The 22252-nt window shown below is 41.4% G+C and overlaps 1 protein-coding gene across 2 annotated transcripts in view; it reads right to left on the bottom strand.

Moving 5' to 3' along the window:
- The window catches only part of LOC138592893 (tomoregulin-2-like), a 134579-nt gene extending 119779 nt beyond the window's left edge, over positions 1-14800 (bottom strand). For both annotated transcript variants that reach the window (XM_069663792.1, XM_069663793.1), the window contains exon 1: positions 14038-14800. In XM_069663792.1, coding sequence (XP_069519893.1) covers positions 14038-14218 — 181 coding nt within the window. In that variant the 5' untranslated portion in view covers positions 14219-14800. The remainder of the gene's footprint in view (positions 1-14037) is intronic.
- Positions 14801-22252: the final 7452 nt, after the last annotated feature.

Raw genomic sequence — 22252 nt, 5'->3', positions numbered from 1 at the left:
CATTTTTCACATTCTTTGTTTTATAACATACTTTAACATATAAGGGATCCTTGCAGAAAATAGTTTAACGTGTTCTTCAAAAATTAATATAACATATCTGGCTATCAGACATTGTTTTCACATTCAAACTTGCTGTAGGCCACACAAGTCCATTAGTCTAACCGTGGTCCTAACCTCAAGTTCTATGCCTGACAAAGAGAACAGATGAAACATGCATTATATGTGTCGCCTCACAGCTAGAAGGTTCTTTCTGCGTGTTTTCCTGCATACTCTGGCTTCCTCCCCAAGTTTAAAGACATGCTCATTAGGATCACTCTAAATTGCCCGAAGGTGTTAGTGTGAGCGTAAAAAGTCTCTATGTGTCAGCCCTGTGATTAACTGGCGATCAGTCCAGGTGTAACCTCGCCTCTCGCTCAATGACAGCTGGGATATGCTCCATTCAAATTGACTGCATTCAAATATCAGAAACTATCACTATTCGGTAAGACAACTGCCACTGTAAACACACAAGTGTCTCTTTCAAAACCTTAAGTTATTCGTTTCTTTTTTTCCCCAGCACAAATATGCAAAAACTTCTTTGAATCTAAAAGTTTGAAGAAATAACAAGACTGTCACGCAAGCATGCTTGCCAAGAAAGCACATTAGAGGCACTGTAGCAAACAAGCAATGTTGGGACTGTGGAAACTGATACTATGACTGTATATACACTGGTTAAACACCATCATTTAAAGGGGTTATTGTGCCTACTAGTTTTTTTTACTTCAATTGTAGGGTGGTAGATATAAACATTTATAAGACATTTAATTAAGCATTAAATTAGAAAAAAAAGAGCCTGAAGTCCAGAAGGCATGGTGGAATAGGAATTTGCAGCTGACAACATCAGAGATAGTCATCTTTGAAGATAAACAGTGCGAGTTTGTTCCTCTGTTTGTCTCAGTTCATGCTTTGTGGCCCTGAGAAAAAATGTTTAAAGTAGAAGCTATGCATACAAATTGTTTTTCCTGTGTGACTCAGATCAAGTAAATGTGCTCTGCACATGTTGCTGCTTGTAAACAAGTCACAGCCTCTTTATTTTTATGTTTGTTCTTTTATTTATGACAGTTGATTTAAGCACCTGTGAAAAATGCATCTGCGTCGTCAGATGGTGAGACAGGTACGAACATCTCTTAAAAATCTTTACATTATATTTCAGCCTGTAATAACCTGTATTTAACCAGGCAAGTCTAGTGATAATAAATACCTCCCGATTGAGAGCTCAACTGATCTCAAACAGATCCCCTTTTGGCACGCCGTCCTCCTCAGAGAGAATAAATGTCAAGTTCAGGTCCTCGAGCAGGTAGATGTCACTGTCAGGCTCAAGGACACTTCAACAACATTTTGTTTTACAGTGTCACACTCGTTTTACCCACTCCTGCAGCGTGTGGCTCTACTGTATGATTCAATTCAACTTGGCCAAGGTTACATTCAAATAATTCTAGTTCATAAATACATATCTTTGGTGTCAGGTGCTACAGATTCATATAAAGTTTCATGTAACTCAAAATACACACTGTATGCTTCAAGAAAGAAATAAACTCAGTGTCCTCATCCTTTTGACTCTCATGTTACAAGCAAGATATTTACAATGCTACCTTCTTTTAACAGAATAAAACGACAGTGCCCGACCGATGGGAGGTGTATTAGACTTCTACAGATACTGAGTTTAGAGGAACAAATTCACCAACTAGAGATAGGGAAGCATTTATTGAATGGATTTTAAAATAGAGCTTTTCTACCTGGATTGTGTTACGATTTTGCAACTCTGTGACTACGCAAAGGTACTCAGAGTGCTGCTCTCCCAAACATATTACTTTTTTGTAGAATATTAACGACCCCCTCCAGTGAAAATCCAGTGTTTATCCTTGTAAACATCTCCATGTAGTGTTTTTCATGTGCTACAAGACATATCAGGGACACCATAAGCAGTCATCTCCATGGCTGGGCCTGTCTGCTTTTAAACTGCAGTGTACCAAGGACAGGCTGAACAACACGTTTTAAGTTGGCAGGTTTGATGTTAATGGACGTGTGGTGACGCTATGCATGTCATTATGTGCAACCTATGGCAACCACTATGGCGATGCGCGAGCCAGCTGTAACCATCTTCGTAATTTTTGCAGAGTCACTACTGACTACTATCGTTAACGTTAACACTACTAATGACTACATTTCAAGCTAGCTAAGTTTCAACAAGTTGCCACTAAATGATGGCAGAAACGTGGTTTGTTTTCATGACGGAGGAGGCGCTTGGAAATGTGCCTAGTGGGCGGGACTATGCAGATTCGGGAATTTTTAATGAGGGAGAAGGACGAGATGCCTTGGGAGGATTTTCACAAGGTAATTAATGTATTTTGCAGAAAAAACACATCAGACACAATTTATTATTTCAAGCAGAGCATTTTACATGTGTTAAAACATGACTGGAGCTGCACTTTAACCAGTTAAAGCTCTGCATCTGCATTCTTTTTGCCGAGACTACTGTAAACACCTCAAGCATAACTGTCTTACTGATATGTTATACCGATAAATCTGTGGTCGGCCGATATCAGCTGATAGTATCGGCTGATATATCAGTCAGGCTCTTTCATGGACACTTTGACTCAGCCCCTCCTGTGACCTAACATAAATAGCCAATGCTCCTTTCCATATCTAAAAGCCCTTGGCAGGGAACAACCTGTCAGGCAATAATACCCCATGAAAGCAAAGTCCACTGCTAAAAACGAACCTGCTATTTGCCAGGGTTCTTGAATGACCACAAAGTGCAATCTCTCAGTGCAAAAATACAATCATCCAGCCAAGAACAGTGACATGAGAGGCCTTGACGCTTGGAGTGCATGGATGGAACAAAGCCCTTAGACCCAAGAGGACCATACAAAGCAATCTGGAAACCCACCAAAAACTGGCACTGTGGCAGCTGACATGTTGATGATGCTCCCTGGAGAGAGGCATTGTTATCATGACAATCCAATGCTGGCTAGGTGCATACAAATGATAGGAAAATATCATTTGCAAGCTGTTGCTTAGACTCTTTGTAAGACAGGAAATGTCTATTTTATTTATCTATTTTACTTTTTGTTCCTAGAAGTCACCCCAAGCTACAATTTTATGCTTTGATATATTGATAATTTTCCCAAGGTCTCCTGGGCAGCATGGAAACCAAAACAAAAACCAAACAATTGTTCTTAAATGGAAGGAAATAAAGCGGGAATGAGGCTTCTCCTCGAGCTGTTAAACTGTCTTCTTTACCAAGAACAGATGTGTAGCTTGGACAGTGTCAGGAGCCAGTAAGCAAGAAGAACACATGAATCACTGTTAAACAACTCAGAACTTATATTACAACAATTCAAATAGATATTTATAGATAAAATAAAAGAGACACTTTGTCTGCACCTGGAATCACAAAAGAGATTGTTTCTGTGTTTACCGAGTTGACGCTTTTGTTCCGGGTGTCAGGCCTCTGAATGAAACGAGTATAAAGCAGAATAGAGTAACTGTTACCGATGATCACCTAACAGATGAAACATCAGGGCCAACACAGTTTGGGCTTCAAAGACAACTCAGCACAAAGCTCAATTAGTTATATGACAATGACTGCCTCAAAGCCAGTACAAATATAGATTTACACTACTGGCAGAAAAAGGAAGGCAATTTCTCGTCTTGTCAGAGAAGGGATCTGGAATGCAATATTCTTACTAATTACATTCCCATAGTACTAAATGGCACACAATCACCCTGACTGAAAATAAGTTTTCACCATCCCACTGATGTAGTCTACCCGTGGTTTTTACCCATTAAACAAATTTGGCCAGTACTGGGATCCCTTATCATATACTCTGAGGAAGCAGCGCTGTTGAATTCTGCAATCTGAATGCAAACGTTTGGATCGATAGAATCAGTAGCAATACTTTATTTTAAGGCACACATATAAGCCATTAAATAGTTGCTTCTTAAAGTAATAATCTCGAAGATGTGTGTTAAGTCACTATCTATCACCGAATGAGGTAACACAATGGTGATTGAGCCTATGGCCCACTGATGAAAGCCTTTGCATTTGCAGTATTACAGACTGGGTGTCTGGTGCGACTTTCACTGAAAAATTCACAAGCGGCGCCCAGTTAGTGACGCGTTTTCCATCAGCCAGCAGTGGTTGGTCCAACAGAGAGGGTAGGCGGCTGCTTTTCCAGTCTCTGCAAGTTGCGAGTAAACAGTAATCTACTATGGCTGAACAAACAAAGAAAAGATCGATGACTACAGATTCAACTTCAAAAATAAGTGAAAATCCAAAGAAAAAGAAACAAACTCAACGCTCTCATGGAGGCAAACAGTCTTAAAAGGAAAGCTTTATATGCTTTGTTCAGTATTGTGGTTTAAGCACTTGTAAGGAACATACGTGTACACTTATGCGTAGCTTAAATCTAAACATAGTAAGTAGATTTTTTTCCTCTTATTCTTGTTCAATAGCTTCTTTTCAACGTCCACATTTCCAGCTTTAGCTTCTAAGTTTCTGCAAACACAAATCATTTCCTTGTTGAGCAGGTAAAGAAACAAACCCTGACAGCTATGCACACCCAGAGAGTTTTCAGACGATTACATCCAGACAATTTAACAAAGTAAAGCATTTACTGTTATTGTTCCATCTCCAGCACCTGTGATCCATTTCTGAGCCAAACACATTTCTGACACCTACAGAGTCCCTGACTTCAATATAGAAAAATAGAGTGCCGGTGTAGCAAAAGAAAAAAAACAAAAAGGGTCAGTAAACAATGCAAAACACTTTCCTCTTTGCTTCAAACACTAGAGCTTATATCTCCAAAACTTTAGGCCTAAATCATGTCCAAACAACATCCCTGTGATACGAATCATCTCTCAACATTAGCATTTCCAACGTGTACAATATAATTACCCACAGAAATAAATCAGCCATAACTGTCAGTATCTGGGAGCTAAGTCTGTTTGATGGAAGCAAGTTTTGTAAGAACTGAATATCAAGGAAGCGTACGTCAGTCAGGAAATCTTTTTTTCGGTCATTTAATATGATGTATAATACTGGAGAACTGTTCTTACTGTAACCGTCAATACTAAACCCTGACTCAAATGATTGACTTCAGCATTCCTGATTTATAATTTAATGTATTTTAGTTAGAAAATTTGCCACAAAATATCCCTATGAACAGTATGTGTACAATTTCAATTTTGGCAATCATCGTCCTTTTTTATCCTTAAAATAAAGAAAATACAAGCAGTCACATGAGAGCTAGCAGCCAGGCAAGGAATGAATGCTAAATTTGAATGCTAATGATATTTTTTGTACAGATGCAGTTACATATCCCTATAAATATCCAAACTGAGTACACATTTTGATTGTAAAGCACATTTAAAGACACACAAACAGTCAAAAAGCCTATGAAAATGGATCACCACCAAATTCACACAAGTTTAGGACAAAGAATGAAAGCTTAAAAAACCCATTAAGATCATAAGATAAAGAAAAGCAACCATCATGTTAAACTAAAAGCCGAAGAATACAAACAGACAGTGTAGGGGCCATTCGTCAAAGTTTCGGGGATACAACTGCAAAAGTGGACAACCTGAAGCAACAGGTTAGCCGGCCATGCACTTGTAGTTTAGGTTATACACTCATGTGATTGAGCACAGTTTTATTCAAGAAGCCTTCTTTGTGTCAAGGGACTTGGGGGAGGCAAGAAGGCAAAGGGAAGCAGAGCTATAGAGAGAAGGCAAAGGGAAGCAGAGCTATAGAGAGAAGAAAACCAGTAGAGAACTGTGCAGGTGTCTCTGAGAGTGACAATTGTTAGCCAACAATACCTAATGTGTTAGCTGACAATAGCTTACATGTTAGCCCGAGCAACCTGACGCTGTGACATTTTACTTCACAGTTTTTGTCATGTTTGTTATCACATACCAGTCAGTACCAAAACTAGCTGTGATACTAGTTGTGTACTACTGCTGTTTCTAATTCTGGCATGAGTACAACATGAACCAAAATAGAAATGGTTAGCAGGTACAGTAAGTCCTGTCTTGCCCAGACAAAACCCCACAGTTGTTTTCTGGAGTGTAGCCACAGCATGGGACAGAAAGAGAGAGGAGAAGAGAAAGAAAGAGAGGGTGACTGAGAGAGGGAAGAAATCAGATGTTTCAGAGAACTGGGAACAAAAGCTAGCATTGTTTGTTTTCCTGCAAGAACCGTTGATTGTGACTCAGTGTCCTGACAGGAATTAGCACACCCTGAACATCACACCCTCACTGTCAGCCACATATTGCTGCTTTGATTTATATGATTCTTTCGCTGCCTCCAGGTCATTCATGCCGCTGTTACACGCACCCCTCCAACTGCCATCACCACCCGGTCTCTGCAGTTATAGCAGAAATCATCAACCACCAATGTCTGGACTCCATGGAGGGATTATCTTTCTGCTATTCAAGGCAGACACTCTTTGATTAAAAATATCTCACTGTAGAGTCTAAGCACCAGAGCAATCCAACCAGACTTAATTATCACATATCATCTGTTCTCATAAATTATTATCTTTACTTCTTTAACTTTTCTCTCCTGCTTGAAGTGACCAGACAAACTGCCATGCTATTAGATTTGATATTTACAACACATCAAAAGTGTATTAGTATGTTTAAAATGTTAAGGTGAACAATAAAAAGTTAAAAGATAGCTTATTTCTATTGTAGACATTATTTTGAGTCCTACACACGTAGCTATTTGGAAACTGACCCCAAAAACCATAGAATTATATATTTAATACAGCTATATTTCCATCCATCCTTTATCTATTGAACCATGCCTTCTGCACTACAGGCTCTTCTTGGATCACTTTTTTTTTTTTTTAAATTTAATGCTCAATTGAATATGTTTTAGATGTTTATATCTACCACCCTACAATTAAAGTTTAACGTTTAAAACTCTTACTAGTAGGCACAATAACCCCTGTAAATGATGGTGTTTAACCAGTGTATATGCAGTCATAGTCTCAGTTTCCACAGTCCCCACATTGTTTGTTTGCTACAGTGCCTCTGATGTGCTTTATTTGCAAGCATGCTTGCGTGACAGACTTGTTGTTTCTTCAAACATTTAGATTCAAGGTTTTTGCGTATTTGTGCTGGGATAAAAACAGAAACTAATAACTTAGAACTTTGAAAGAGACAGTTGTGTCCACAATGGCAGTTGTCTTCTTCAAATAGTGATAGTTTCTGACATTTGAATACAGTCATTCCATCCATCCATCATCTATACCACTTATCCTGTTCAGGGTCGCAGGGGGCTGGCGCCAATCCCAGCTGTCATTGGGTGAGAGGCGGGGTACACCCTGGACTGAGTGCCAGTCAGTCACAGGGCTTAGCTATATTTCTATTAAATATAAAGTAAAAATGAACCTAATCAGCAAAAAATCTTAGCAATCAATCTTAGCAATCAATCTTAGCAATCAATCTTTACATTTTTTAAACATTAAATATAGACAAAAGAAATTTAAAAAATCTTCTTCCTACAGCATCAACATTACAAATGTAGATGAAGGGAGGGCTTAGGTGAGGGAAACGTGGTAATAGAACAGTGGAATTAAATGGTAAAATGGACTGTACTTAAATAGCACTTTTCTAGTCTTGCAAACACTCAAAGCTGCTTTTACACTACATGTCACATTCACCCATTCACATACACATTCATACGCTGACGGCAGAGGCTGCTACGTAAAGTGCCCAACTGTCAATCAGTCATCACATTGGCTATGCCACCAGGAGTAATTTGGGGTTCAGTGTCTTGCCCAAGGACACTTCACATGTAGACAGAGGGAACTGGGGATCGAAGCTCCAACCTCCTGATTGAAAGACAACCGACTCTACCACTGAGCCACAGCCGCCCCAATATTAGCTAATATTTACAATATATAACAGTTATCACATATGATAAAGAATTCCATGGTATATCGATCCATCCATTATTTATACTGCTTATCCTGTTCAGGGTCATGGGTGGACTGGAGTCTATCATAGCTGTCATTGGGCGAGAGGCCAGTCAATCACAGGGCTTCCATGACACATGCTATACGCTATTTAAGATGAGCTGTTGAGCTGTTATCGTTTACTGTGCATGTTCTTGATTTTATCACGAGGTGTTTTGCCACTTGTCTTTGTCTGATCTCTGACTTTTTCTGCTCTGTATGATTAATGTACTTTTTTAACTAAAGACACAGATTAGAATTAAATCTCCCTCTCTAATACTCTCCTCCTCAAAATGTTAATGCGTGCTGGTTGATACGGGTTTATACACGGTCCACTGTACACGGTGTCAGTGGCCTGGGAAACTTACACTTCCTGCCCTGGCGCTCCAGGAGGAGATTACAGTGAGCTGAATAATTAACGAAAACAAGCTGGCAAACATCAAATATTGAAAAGGTAATGTTTGTGTGCTAACGATTAAGAAGGCAAGTGAAGCACTTACTCGTCTGAATGAGAGAGCATGTCAGATAAATGTATCTCCTCCTACCTTGCATACCTGCAGTTTCGCAACACTAAGAAGAACGAGGAGTCCTCCCCCCCTGTTTTAAGCATTGTTCTGATCAATAATTAAGCAGGCTGAATTAATAATGAAGGCTGAATAACCACATTGGTGAGACATCCTTTCTTGACCTCTCTCATGCCGGAGGCCTTTTTTCTTTTTTACAACTTTGCAACAGGTTTTTAAATGTTTGTCATGGAGAGAGTTACAGTTCAGCCTCTGTAATGTGAGGTTATTAAAAGGTGCAATAACTCTAAGCACTAAAAGCACTCACATCATAATCAGAACAGGGTGCTTTAATTACATCAGGTCTTTAAAGGTGCTTTTCTGCAAGGGAAAATAAAGCTTTTTCGATTAAACAACTCTTAAAACTCTCAAAGCAGCCGGTTGCCATTTAATGACTTTCTGTCCCCTTTTCATTAGACCTCCATACCTCTCTCTTGTCTTATAATTCACTGTTTTCTGCCAAAGGTGTAGACCTGCATGCGCGAGAGGCCCTCTTGACCTCCATGTTGACAAATCTTGAAAGCAGATGGGTAATTCTCTCCAGACTACTGGTAATTCACTCCACTTGATGGGATTTACAGGGGGCTTTGCATATTCTGCTCTCATCCCTGTCACTTCAACTATCAAAGCATCACACGGCCTTTCAGAGTCAACAAAAGCAGGGGGATTCAGGGAAGAATGGACTGTGGCCCCTGCATAGAAATTGCCTCACAGGAGATGTCATGAGGTAAATAAATATTGTAGTAGACATTTATACAGAACAGCCTTTGCAATACTGTGAGAACTCTGAGAAGCTGAATTGGTCTGAAACTGGTGCTCAGGGATTCATTCACCCAGAGAGTAATACAAACATTCTAAGCTTCAGCTTGTTTTAAATGTGGATGAATAAAATGGCAAAAAGACACGAGCTGATTTTTGGCCAAAGTCTGCAAGTGCACCTTTTAAAGATAACACAGACTTCACTCGTTTATTTTTAAGAGATACAAGCCAAAAATGACAGGCAAAGTGCCACCAATGCTTTGACTGTGATAATTACACAAAATGAAGACTACACAGTCAGCTGTGCTGGATGAATATAAAAACCTGCCAAATGTTTGAAAGGAGTTGGCTTTTCATGTTCATTTATACGTATGGAAACTAAATTAACAGAGCATTAGTATTTTATTGTAGATTAGTCTCTGTTGCAACAGGACCTCAGCAAGTAACAGTTGGAGTTGGTTATTAAACTGAACTAAGAGTCTGACTGATATGGGATTTTTAAGAGATCACAAGTGGCGCCCAGTTAGTGACGCATTTTCCATCACCCAGCAGTGGTTGGTCTGCCAGAGAGGGTAGGCGGAGCTAAACGGCTGCTTTTCCAGTCTCTGCAAGTGTTGCGAGTAAACAGTAATCTACTGTGGCTGAACAAACAAAGGAAAGATGGATGACTACAGATACAACTTCAAAAAGAAGTGAAAATCCAAAGAAAAAGAAACAAATTGGACGCTCAGATGAAGCAAACAGTCTAAAAAGGAAAGCGACCGTCAGCGAGGAAAATCAAGAGTTACAACCGGAGCCAACCGTGGACGTCACACATGTGACACTGTCTGGATATCTGGGAAGTCTGCTGCCGCAATTACTGTTTATGGCCATAGGTGCCGCCAAAGAGAACGAAACTGAGATCTTCGAGATTACAACTTTAATTAAATAATATTTAGCATTGTGATGCGTTGTCAACCAATTGTTATGCTGACTACCGTTTGCCCAGCTGTGATGCTCTGCTGTTTGCAGCAGACAGTGCAGAAAGGGTTAAAAACGATGGATTTGGAGAGCTCTCTGCTGGGAGAAACTACAAAGGACACCATTTCGATCACCATTTCTTTCTACCATTTTTTTTCATATCAGTGCATGTCTGAAAACATATATGCCAATGCTGTTATATGTGTCGTCTGATAATATCAGTCAACAGATGTGTCAGTCAGGCTTTACAGCTGCAAGTTTGTGAAAGACATTCTTTTAGGTGACTGAGAGACTTAGCGTCTTTCAGCTCATTGTTTTGTTTTTTGTACCGCCCACAACTTAACTGTTTTTAATCAGTCTCCCTTCCTTATCAGCTATCAGCATATCCCTTATCACCGTATTCCAGCAGCAGAAGACAGCATTTTCGGGGGATAAGCCCTGATTAACTGACTTGCACATTTTGCAAACTAGCTAGTAAAAAAATATGACCCCCATGAAAGGGTTGAGACCAAAACAGAGCTATAACGAAAGTAAATTTTAAACTGACATTTGACATTTCAAACCACATGAAATGAATGCTTCCGGATGTTTAAGTAAGCAACTGTCAGTACCTTCTTTCCTACTTCTTTGCTGTCAGTGCCCAGAATATAATTTAAAGGAGGGGTTTATACTTCCTGATGAGATTTAATAAAACGTTTTGTATTTTTCAGTAATTTCTGAGATTTAATCTCAACTTTCAGTATTTTTTAATTGTGAAAGTAGCACATTTTACTGGTGGAATCGTGATGCAGTGGGAGGTATGAATCTCGTTTGCAATCAGTAAATAATATGAACAAACACCTTTTTCACTGGAGACTTCACCACTTGTTGTAGGAGTTACAGCACAGCTAACCTCGGCTCTTTTTTATTCAAGTCTCTCAGTAAGTCATGACTGTCTGACTGTGAATCAGCATGCATAATAGCAGAAACTAAAGCAGTTTAATGGAATTCAGAAATCATTAAATTTATTATTTAGACCTGTTCTTTTCTCACTGAGACATGTGAGAACGTATTCTGTGAAAAGGGTGCTATAAATGCGTCCAATCCCCTTTCTCATTACCTACCGATGTGTTTAAACAGGAATTCAGTGATAAAAGACATGGGAAATTCTCAAAATAACACATTTTTTATCACATCCATGATATGGTCTGTGGTGACAAAAACATTTCACAGTTCAGGCTTCACTTTTAGGTTTGTGAAGTTTTACAATTCCAGGCTCTCACGCCTCAGCGTAAAGACCTAAATATTTGGCCACTTTGAAAAACAGTATAAAAAAAGTGGGATCAGATTCTCTCACTTATATTATGGGACTTACACAGTAAATCAAGTGTTTTCACAAATGCTGCCGAGCACAGTTTAAGACGTTGTTTATTCCAATGAAACACTGGGCTCACTTACGGCATCTCGAGACCAAGTCTGCTCCCCCGAGAGAACAAAGATTAAGTTAGTGTCAGGATCGGTTTAGGATCCTCTGTTCTGCTTCAGTGAGGCCTTCAATGGCGGTTGTTCATGGCCAGCCACAGATGCAAACCAAACAGAATGACAACCTTTGTCAAACAGTTTTTCACCCTCTTTCTTATTCCATGTAACAGATTCTTATTCAGTACTCAGCACAAAGACAGCCCTGCTGAAACTGGTGCCCTATTCGCGTTTTCGTGACACTACTGCTTATAATTATCCGCATCTCAACACTGAAGTGACATTGAACTCATCACTACACTGTTTTTCAGCCTGCCCCTTTGTCCCTGGACTGAACACAGTCCCACATTAGTGTTGTTGTTGTCCATGATATACAGGAAGGAGTGGATAATTAAACCACTGCAATTACCGTCTGTTTTATAATTATTATTATGAGGGGTTTATCTTTCTCACGATGAACCTCGTGTCGCTGTTCTGTTTTATTAATTTTAATTGATGCCTGGTGCATGTGTGCGCGTGCATTGTTCTCAGTGTGTGCACTTAAACCCCCTCAAGGCGTGTTGGATAAAAGCCTTCGTCTAAATGCATACAAGAGTGTGTCAGGAAGTGGGGAGGTAGGCAAGTGTGTATTTGGACAGGATGCATTGCATAGCATTATCGGTCATTACCAGCGATGAGCAGCAGCAAAACATGATCCTCCAGTCCATGCTTTCTATATCACATGGAGAATCTTACCAAACTGATGCTTAGATACCATGGTGGATTACTGCACATTAAAAGAGATTAGCTAAGTCATTACTGGTGTCAGCAAAGGGATTCTTGAAAGTAAAACTGTCTTTAAACTAAAAGAAAAAACAACTGCACAGAGAATCATTAAAAAAAATACTGAAATCCCTCCAAAGCTTTATTTTGAAAGAATTTAATTACCAAAGGTGCTTAAAATAATGACAGCAATCTCCCAAATGTTCCAAAGCACAATAATAAAAAGATATTTCTCATTTGTTCTTGTTTGTGTTTTAATTAAGCCTGTCTTATAATAAGCCAATTATCATAATCAAATTCATTTTTAAAACTTTGATATCCAAATGAGCTCCCCATCTCCTGACAGGGACTTTCATTTGTGACAAGTAAACTGTGAATAAATCACACTGCAGCCAGTAGCTATGTTTTAAATCTCCTGTCAGCTGCCTGTCACCACACAGAGCCTATGCATGATGTGTAATATATGATGGACATGTTTCCCCTCTCTTTATATTAACATGTCATCCAAGGATACCGACAATCAGTGTCAGGCTGCAAACGGCAGTCATGGCTCCATATTGATGTGTGGCTGTTATGAGCTATAATATCAATACTGCTGCTGCCCGTGAGTGTGTGGGATCGGCTCGGAGCTATTTTAAGGGTTCAGACTTGGACAGGCGACAGGGGAAATATATGGCGGCACAGTCGGCTGATTTACAAAGGGAGGCTCTCTCCCTCTCTCCGTGTGTGTGTGTGCTCTGCAGCCCGGTCCCGATCCTTTTATCGCTTTGGGCACCGAGGAGGGAAAACAAGTTTACAGCTCGGTGGCCTATAAAATAAACGACTACATTAAGATTTAGTCCAAAGAAACGCGCGATTAAACGGACGGGATGCCAAATAAGACGATAAAACTAGATTTATAATTTCTCAGTGCGATTTATTCCAGAATATGAGGAATTAAAGGCAATCCCCAGGAGTTGCCAGAACCTTTTAATAACCTTTTCTCACAAACGAGTTTCTGCTGACAACAATTGACAGTGTTGGTCATCTTTCGGTGGCGCGCATCACCTTTATCTGGCGACAATCTTCCCAAATCATTCCCTGCTATATCTCTCCTTAAAACGGCCCCTTTCTGTTGCTGTTTTCACTTTGTCTCGGATCGAAACTATCGATCCCTCTGCCCACTGGGTGATTATTCTGACATGATCGGCGGTGAATGCTTCTCTGTCGTGCAGCGAGACAAACTCAAGCAGGCTAAATGCACATCAAGCAACCCCAAAAAACTCTGCATCCTCTCATCACAGAGCTGTGCAGCGCTCACTGAGCTCCGCAAGCACTGACACCAAACCCAGGCACGGTTACAGGACACAGACATTGAGCCACAATAACAGAAATGAGGCGTCTGTATCAGAGCTCCTCCAAACTTTGATTGGATCCCGCTTTCTGCGTTGTCCTGCTGGTTAACTCGTCCTACATGCTGAACTTGGACAATGTGTGCGCATGAAAATAAAGCACAAACAGAGCAAAGTGTGCCTTCATAATGTGACTCTCACCGGAGCAGTTCCAGCCGGTCGGCGTCTGGCAGTCGCTGAGGGAGGACGGAAAGGCGCGCAGCTGCTCCACAGGTAAAGTGGCGAGAAACGAGACGAGGGTGATCCGGAGCCAGCCTCCTGCCGTCCCGCTCCACTGACGCAGCCGTCTGGGCTCCTCAAGCGGTGCCTCAGAGACACCCATATCTCACTGGCCCCGACAGCACAGGCGAGGTGGGAAAGAGACGCAGATGCGCACCGGCAACTCCAATCCCAGCAGGTTCAGCGGGGCGCCTAGAGACCGACAGCAGACCATTTTCCGAGCGAGACCGTGCGCCCCATGTAGCAATGCCCCGTGAAGACTGACCGAATGGGTTCCGCCCGATCCAAAGGGAGGCTGCTGCAAGAAGAGGGAAGACTAGGAAGCGGGGAGAAACTGCCTGCCGAGGGTTGGTGAGCGATGGAGGAGGCTGTGTGGGATGGAGTCGGGTGGAAAAGTTAGCCAGGGAGACTTGCGAGGAAGAAGGGGATGATGCTCGAGGATGAGGAGAGGGGAGGAAAGATGGTAAAGAAAAAAAAAGGAAGGATGATACAAAAGGAGGTAATAAAACAGTTAAAGTGAGATGAAGGAGAAAGAGTATCCCACAGACAAGGTTTGGAGACAACGGCTGTTGTTGTGTAATAGTATCCACGGGTGAAACGAGCAGCTCAGCCTGCACGAGCGGAGCGGTCCTCCCGTTTACTCTGTATGTGCTGTGCGCTCCGAGTTGCAGCGAGTTGGTGTTTGTCTCTCTCCCCCCCTCTCTCTCTCCCTCTCTCACCAGCAGCTAGTGTCTACCTTGCTTATGATCACGTGGAGTGTGATGCGAAGAGGAGGAGGAGGAGAAGAGGGGGGGTCCCTTCATAATAATATCTTACTGGTGGAGAAGAGGCAGAAGAGAGGGAATCAGAACGAGAGAGATTTAAAAAAAAAAAAAAAAAAAAAAAAAAGAAAAGGAGGAAACAAAATAGGAAACACAGAGTTCTCCAGACCTAATGCCATCAGTGGGTGACGCCTACACCACAGATAGGCAATAGGGGAAGATGCACTGCCTTTATAATTGGCCAGAAGCATTTAAAAAGTCTGCAGGAATCGATTCGTCCAGCCTGGCCTGGGATAATTGCTCTGCTTTGAAACTACACTGATGCTATTCCTAGGTATCTGCCTCCGGGCGATCTAAAGAGACCAATGTTATTCAAATAGTTTTGGACTTAACCTACTGCTGTCACGGGGGGCAGGATGCGGCTAGTAATTGACACGCTTTCGGCCATGAAAGCCATAAAAAGAGTACAGCATCTGAGGCAGTTAAAGAGGTCAAGACCAACAACTTTGACCGAGAAAATTAGAAGCCATGTGCAGGGGAAAGCCCCTATATAGAGGACACAAAGAGGCTGCTGTTTAGCATTGTCACGACTGTAGAAACATTTGGCCTCATGGTCGCAAAGGACAAACAAATAAGCCCTTTATTGCTTTTGTAAGCTAGATAATTACATGGAAATATTCATGTTTTGTGTCAGCTAACGGTGTTCATGATACGCAGGGTTTGGAGAATGATCGTGCACACACACACCTGCATGCAAGGTCTAGGTCAAACAATATGGATTTCTTCTCTCGCAAATACGTACAGGGAGTAGATGTAAAGGCGTACCCTGTCATGTGGGATGTTGGTGATAATTATATGACTTCACACACATGGTCACAGGTCTTCCATCAATATTCACATGTGCAGATATTCTCATGGCGGTTAAAACCACAGCATGAATCTCTCAGTTCATTTGCACATTACATTATTCATAAATTAAGTGCAAACAACTTGCAACACTTATTTAGTCACACCTTTTTTGAATCAACTCGCTCTGTAATGCGAAAGGCGTTGCTTCTAGAGTATTATCTCCCTTTTTTTTAGGTTTACAACCTGTAAATTTACAGCATGATTGAACCTATATGTGAGCTCGGCTGTGGCATTGTCAAGGAGAGCCTGTTGCATCCCCAGAGAGCCTTGACACCCCAGCCACTACCTGTCTGACCCCTCTGCCATCTGGTCCACGAAACAGAACCAAGCAGTCACAGTCCAGAAGACCGAAGAACACTTTCTTCCCTGGAGCTGTAAACAAGTGACCCCCAACCACACTGAGAATTTGTTTTAAGGCATCGTGCTAAAGCATACTGGGATGGATGGAGGGATTATAATACAAGACACTTGAAGTAAAATTGACAGTATTGCCTCACAGTTTGATGGCTCTCTTGCTCTGTAAATGCCAAAGAATGTATAACGTAAGCAGACTTAGCCACTGGTTGGTCGTTGATTAGTTTGTGAACCAGCCTTTTGATGCCCTGAGTTAGGTATTTTGGCAGACGCCATCTTGGTATAATGAACCAGAAGTGACCATATTTGGAAAAAAAGGGTGAATACGCATTTGACAGACTGCCATCATACCTGCTTGTCTATCACCGGTAACCACGCCCTAAAGCATTCCCATCTTTATCAGCTGTTAACTTTAAATCAGACCATGTTTCAATCTTGCTGTTTAAAATGAGACTTGAAACTAGTGATTGAGAACATAAAGTAATAAATGAAATAAAAAGTTAAAAAAAAGTAAGAAAAAGTTAATTTCCCATTTTTTATACAATTCTACTTCTCTTTGCAACTAATGACTGTTGATGGACGACGCATCTTACTCTGCACTCGGATGAAATTTAATCTAAAATAGCCCCTGTGATAGGCGCTGCCATCTTGCGATAGTGATGTCATTTTAAGCCAGAGCTGGGCAGTAGAGATCGGCGGGTGGAGCCAGCGAAGTCACTTCCACTAACCAAAACACACTCTTAACTTGCCGAAAAAACCCAGCAAGGATCCCGCACGCCGGCGTGTTTAACAGCAGAACAGCTTCTTGTGTTGGACTGAAGCAGATGTTCACAGATATGGGAACTTCAATGACTGTGGTGATTGTTTAAGTTATGTCTCCTCTCTGCTAATCCGGAACAGATCGGCTGCAGGAGTTGGATTTGTCAACAGAGCTTTCAATCATTCTTTTTACAGGATCAAAACTAATTAAAAATAAACTTGTCAGAAAAATGAACTCTTGGACGTAAATCAGCACGATAAGAACTAACTATAATGACAGAAACCATGTTTGAGAAAAATGTCTTTGGCGTGTATTTTGAGTTTATAGTTTGACTCATGTCCCATCTGTTAACATGGAGGAGGCAGGCTTTATGACCTATACTGCCAGTCAGCAGGGGGGCGCTAGAGATGATTTGGCTTCACTTTCAGGGAGCTATCATGTCGTCCATCTTTTTATACAGTCTATGTTTGCAACCAGTGGCGTTGCTGGCCATTAGAAAGAAAACAGGTTGTTGTAAACAGTCTGTGGTAAAGGGGCAATAAAACAAAGTGACTCGGAAAACAATCTCCTGCAAATTAGCAACTGCACTGCTCTCCGGCCTCTGCCTGCAACTCTCCCTCATCCATGTCCTCAGACACAAAGAATGGAGCCTCAACATGAAGGTGAGAAAATTTGCTTTCCCTATTGAGGCTTACCTACCCTCAGGCAGCAGACGCTCCAGATCCCACAATATTGCGTGTTATTAGTTAGTTGTTAGAGTAACTTCCATTAGTTTGGGGGGGCGGAGCTTCTGAAGGAGCACAGAAGGAGGGCTTTAATCCTACCATGATGACTTGCACTATTTCTATTCTTATAATCATACTTGGTTATGTTATGTATCCATCTATCCATGCATTATCTATACTGCTCATCCTGTTCAGGGTCCCTGGGGGGCTGAAGCCGATCTTAGCTGTCATTGGACGACAAGCGGGGTACACCCTGGTCTGATCGCCCGTCAATCACAACGCTGACACATAGAGACAGACAACCTTTCACACTCACATTCACAACTACAGGCAATTTTTAGAGTCAGTTAACCTAACAAGCATTTGGACTTTTGACTGTGAGAGGAGGCCGGAGTACCCGGAGGGAACCCTAGCATGATGCACAGGGAGAACATGCAAACTCCACACAGAAAGGCCCCCTACGTTTGAACTGGGATTCAATCCAGGATTCTTCTAGCTGTAAGGGGCCACTGTGCAGCCGTGTTGTGTATCTTCAAGTCAGAAATTGTCTTAAAAGTGTGTTTCCTGCTGTGATAGAGTATCCACTGTATTTTATGTTGCTCCAGAGAGACTGGAGAACAAGACTTTTGTGTTATGCTGGACTTGTAAAATGACAAAGAATTGAATTGAAACCACTGTACTCTACCTGCCAAGCACCAAACAGCAGTCAAAGTTACAGCTGAATTCAAGCACCTGGCAGCAAAAGACAGATATTTTTGCGAACACTATGAGAGCTTAGGAGTGAAACTCCAGGTGGCTACAGACACCGGATGAATGCTAATGCTGCTTTGTGTCTGCAGGGTTTAAACCTACACTCACAGATTTTTCGCCCACTTGGGAGCAGTAAAAACCAGCTGTATACACAACACTGACATATTATCTCCTTTTGGGTTGATATTGTTTACTTGTTGTTACCCGTTGTTTGACTCATTAGCAAAGAGTGGCTTATTTACACATCCAGCAGATACAGAGAGATATTAGCATTCATTGGAGTCATCTTTCCTGATACCTGATGATTATAACCTACGAGCTCCTGAGGGAAATATGGGGTTCTTTAGCTCCACAGTGCTCATCACCCCTTCGCCAGCCTCGTCTCTCTGTTGTTTGGAACAGAGCAGGTAGCGTACCGTTGCAGCTTTTGTGCTGGAAACAGATGCCTTCTGCAACTGAAAATGATGCTGATGGGAGCAGTTAAAGTGACTTAAAGAGTGAAATTGAGAGTTGTAAAATAAAAATCAGGTAAAATGCTCTGTAGAGCCGAGAGTCATTTAATTCCTTTCTGCACAGGATGCTTTTCATAAACATCCTGATGATAGCTGTGTGTCTGGAGGAATGGCTGTGTGACATCTGTTTCCAACAATTGATTAGTGTTTACAATGTAGGTCAGTTTATTTTTGCCATCAGTTTGGTTAAATAAATGTCATTTACTTTGGTTAAAGAGGATTTTTTTCCCAGGGGTAGTGCATGATGTATAGAAATTCAATAAGTGTGCTGAGTCTTCATGACATGGCACAACATGCTTGATGTGTTTGTGTGTGTAATCTGACATTTAATTGATCATTAATTTAATAAAAACAGGATGAATAAAGTTGAATTTATCAATCCATCCATCCATTATCTAAACCGCTTATCCTGTTCAGGGTCATGGGAGTGCTGGGGCCTATCCCAGCTGTGATTGGGCAAGAGGAAGGGTACACCCTGGACTTATCGCCAGTCAATCACAGGGCTGACACATAGGCTGCATTCAATTCCAATTTGGGGCTCATATCAGATTTTTTTGGGTCACTGTTCATATGCATTTTAAAATGTGACCCAGGTAAGATTTCAATGTGAACAGAAAATGATTTTAAAAAGACACGGGTGCGCAAACAACAGAAGACTTAACATTTGCTGACGTTCGTTGTCCGTAAAACATGGATGGCTCTCAGACGTTGGGATGTGGATGTGCATAAACTTTTGTGCAAGTAAGCGACCTCTCCATCAGAGACGGGGAAAAATGGACAAGAGCGGCAAAGGCATTATAGTCCTTGCCTTATCTGTAACACTTTGGTTGCGGTACCAGCCTTCTAGTTTTGATTGGATTTGGATCTCCCCAAATAGCAGTTAAATCTGCTATTTCGCCATCTCTCCACTGATGCATGTCGTTGTCCTCCATGGTCAATTCTTATTTAGAATCACTCCTGGAAATGTGCATATTGCCAGGGCAACGCAGACCAATTACGATTTGTGTGTTCAAGTCGCATGCAGGTCACATGTTTTAGTACCACATATTCAAGTAGCCCAGTTCCAAATTTAAAAAATGCAACATCATGCAACTTTTTGCTGCTCACACTGATCTGAAAAAACCAGATCTGTGTCACATAGGGGGAAAAAATTGGGACACTTTTAGCTGCAGTATGAATGCAGCCATAGAGACAGACAACCTTTCACGCTCACTCTCACACCTACGGGCAATTCAGAGTCACCAGTTAACCTAACGAGCATGTCTTTGGACTGTGGGAGGAAGCTGGAGTACCAGGAAGGAACCTACGCATGCACGGGGAGAACATGCAAACTCCACACAGAAAGGCCCACTTCCTCCCGACCAGGATTCAAACTAGGAACCTTCTAGCTGTGAGGCGACAGCGCTATCCACTGCAGCCGAGTTACATTTATTGACCTCAGGAATCAAAGTGTGGCAAAATTGCTGGAGTTTTTATAATAAGACATGACTTTATTGATTCAGTCATGTATGGGGAGGTTGTAACTCTATTCATTGATGAAGGTCACAGGTTGTAATTGAAAGCTCAGAAAAGTTGTCAGTGTTGTAATTGGACCTTGTGCTAAGAGTTTCATTTTCAAGACACAAATATAATTTCAGTGAGTACATCTGACGCTGGGTTAGCTACAGCCCAGATGTTAGAGCAGGCTGGGCTTTAATCAAATATTTACAGTTTTAATCTCCAAGCAAACTCTTTTAAGTATTCCTGAGCAACACATTGGGGGGGTGGGGGGGTTGGGGGGTGCATCAAGCACATCTAATGTTTCAAAGGAGCACAATATGAAAACATTCATAGTCTTTGTACGTTTGTCAGCCAAACCGAGAGCGAGGACAGCAACAGAAGTGGACTGAATATGTAGAGTGAGCTCAAACTATGACAAGTAGGAGGAAAAGAGATGCCGAGCTGTCAGGATAGTGGCGAGGCAACCCAAGGCTGTCTTTGTACTGCTGCTAATTTGGAATTCAAAGCGAGGCTCCTCTCCCTGCTTCCAGCAATCTTCAACTGTCCACTGAGGCATTTGGGAGCATACTGTACTGTTGCTGCTTTCCAGGTAACCTTGTGTATAATTCTGTGTGAAATAGGAGTACAACAGGAGAAGTGGGTAAAATAGGAATATGATTTAGTGTACTGGCATGCTCTGTAAGCAATAGAGTGTCATTCATATTCAGTAGCACAGCTGAGGAGAGGAATAGTTAGTCCTTGATTACATTAGTAACATCTGTAACACAGCTGCCAAACTTAGCTCCACAATGAGTCACCCTGATTCTTGGCAGAAAGAGACAAATAGCGACCTTCCAACAATAACCAACACAGCTACACTGGCTATGATCTGTTTTACCGGTTGGTGGTTTCAACCTGTTTGGCTGATGCAACACACTGTAAAAGAAAGAAAAAAAGATCTTAACATCTATGTGCTGTCACACTGAAGACTGTCCCAGTTTAGTGGCCTGGACTAGGTGGGGGTGGAGAAAGCAATCACATGGCCATGGGTCATGATCACACAGTTGAGCATATAGTCATAACTCATCCACTTTCAATGCAGTTTATTGAACACAAGGCCATGTCTGTGAACTACAGCTGGTCTGAGTCAAAGGTCCAAAGGCATATTTCATCCCCTGTTCGTCCTAGCCCACCAATTAAAGGACTGGAAGTTACATAGGCGCAGTGGTCATTATTTTATAACGATATAAGGAAGGCTGACTTTTGATGGCTGTTAAAGGTTATACTTTACTGGCAGGGGATGTAAACAAATCAGCAGTGTGGTTAGATAGTTCAGAAAGGCTGTACGGGTGAGTCAAAGAGCCAAGAGGAATATTCATAGAGTCACAAGTCTGACCCAAAAGAATTGGACCACTCTGACAGCATCAGACCCCACTGGCTGGTACAAAGGTCATCACTGGGGTGATGTCGCACAGGAAAGAGAACTTCTAAGCTTAGAGGAAGTTTGCAAATATTAAATATTAATATAACAATCCCCAGAATTTTAAGTGACCTTCCAAGGTTGTCTGTTGACATGTCTTCTTAGCAACAAGGGATTTTGTTTGCACTTGATTGTGGTCAGCCACAGTAATAAAGGAAACAAGCTTTTGATGAGAGTATAAACACTCTGAAATTACTCTTCTTAGTACTTGCATATTCTGAAGCTTTCGTGCACAAATTAATGTTTCGTGAGCTGGAATTAACCTGTGGGCGCAATAAAACAAAACAAAAAATCTGTCATCCTGTAAAATACGCTTAAAATATCAAAGATATGTTTAACACAGTGTTTAACAGGCAAAAAAGATATTGTATAACATTGTATCTCACTCCAAGAATGATAATAAACTG

This window comes from Semicossyphus pulcher, unplaced genomic scaffold, assembly GCF_022749685.1.
Source record: "Semicossyphus pulcher isolate SPU_LCO1_2020_fin unplaced genomic scaffold, fSemPul1.0.p SCAF_15, whole genome shotgun sequence".
Classification (NCBI taxonomy): Eukaryota; Metazoa; Chordata; class Actinopteri; order Labriformes; family Labridae; genus Semicossyphus; species Semicossyphus pulcher.
This window is presented reverse-complemented; position numbering and strand designations above follow the sequence as displayed.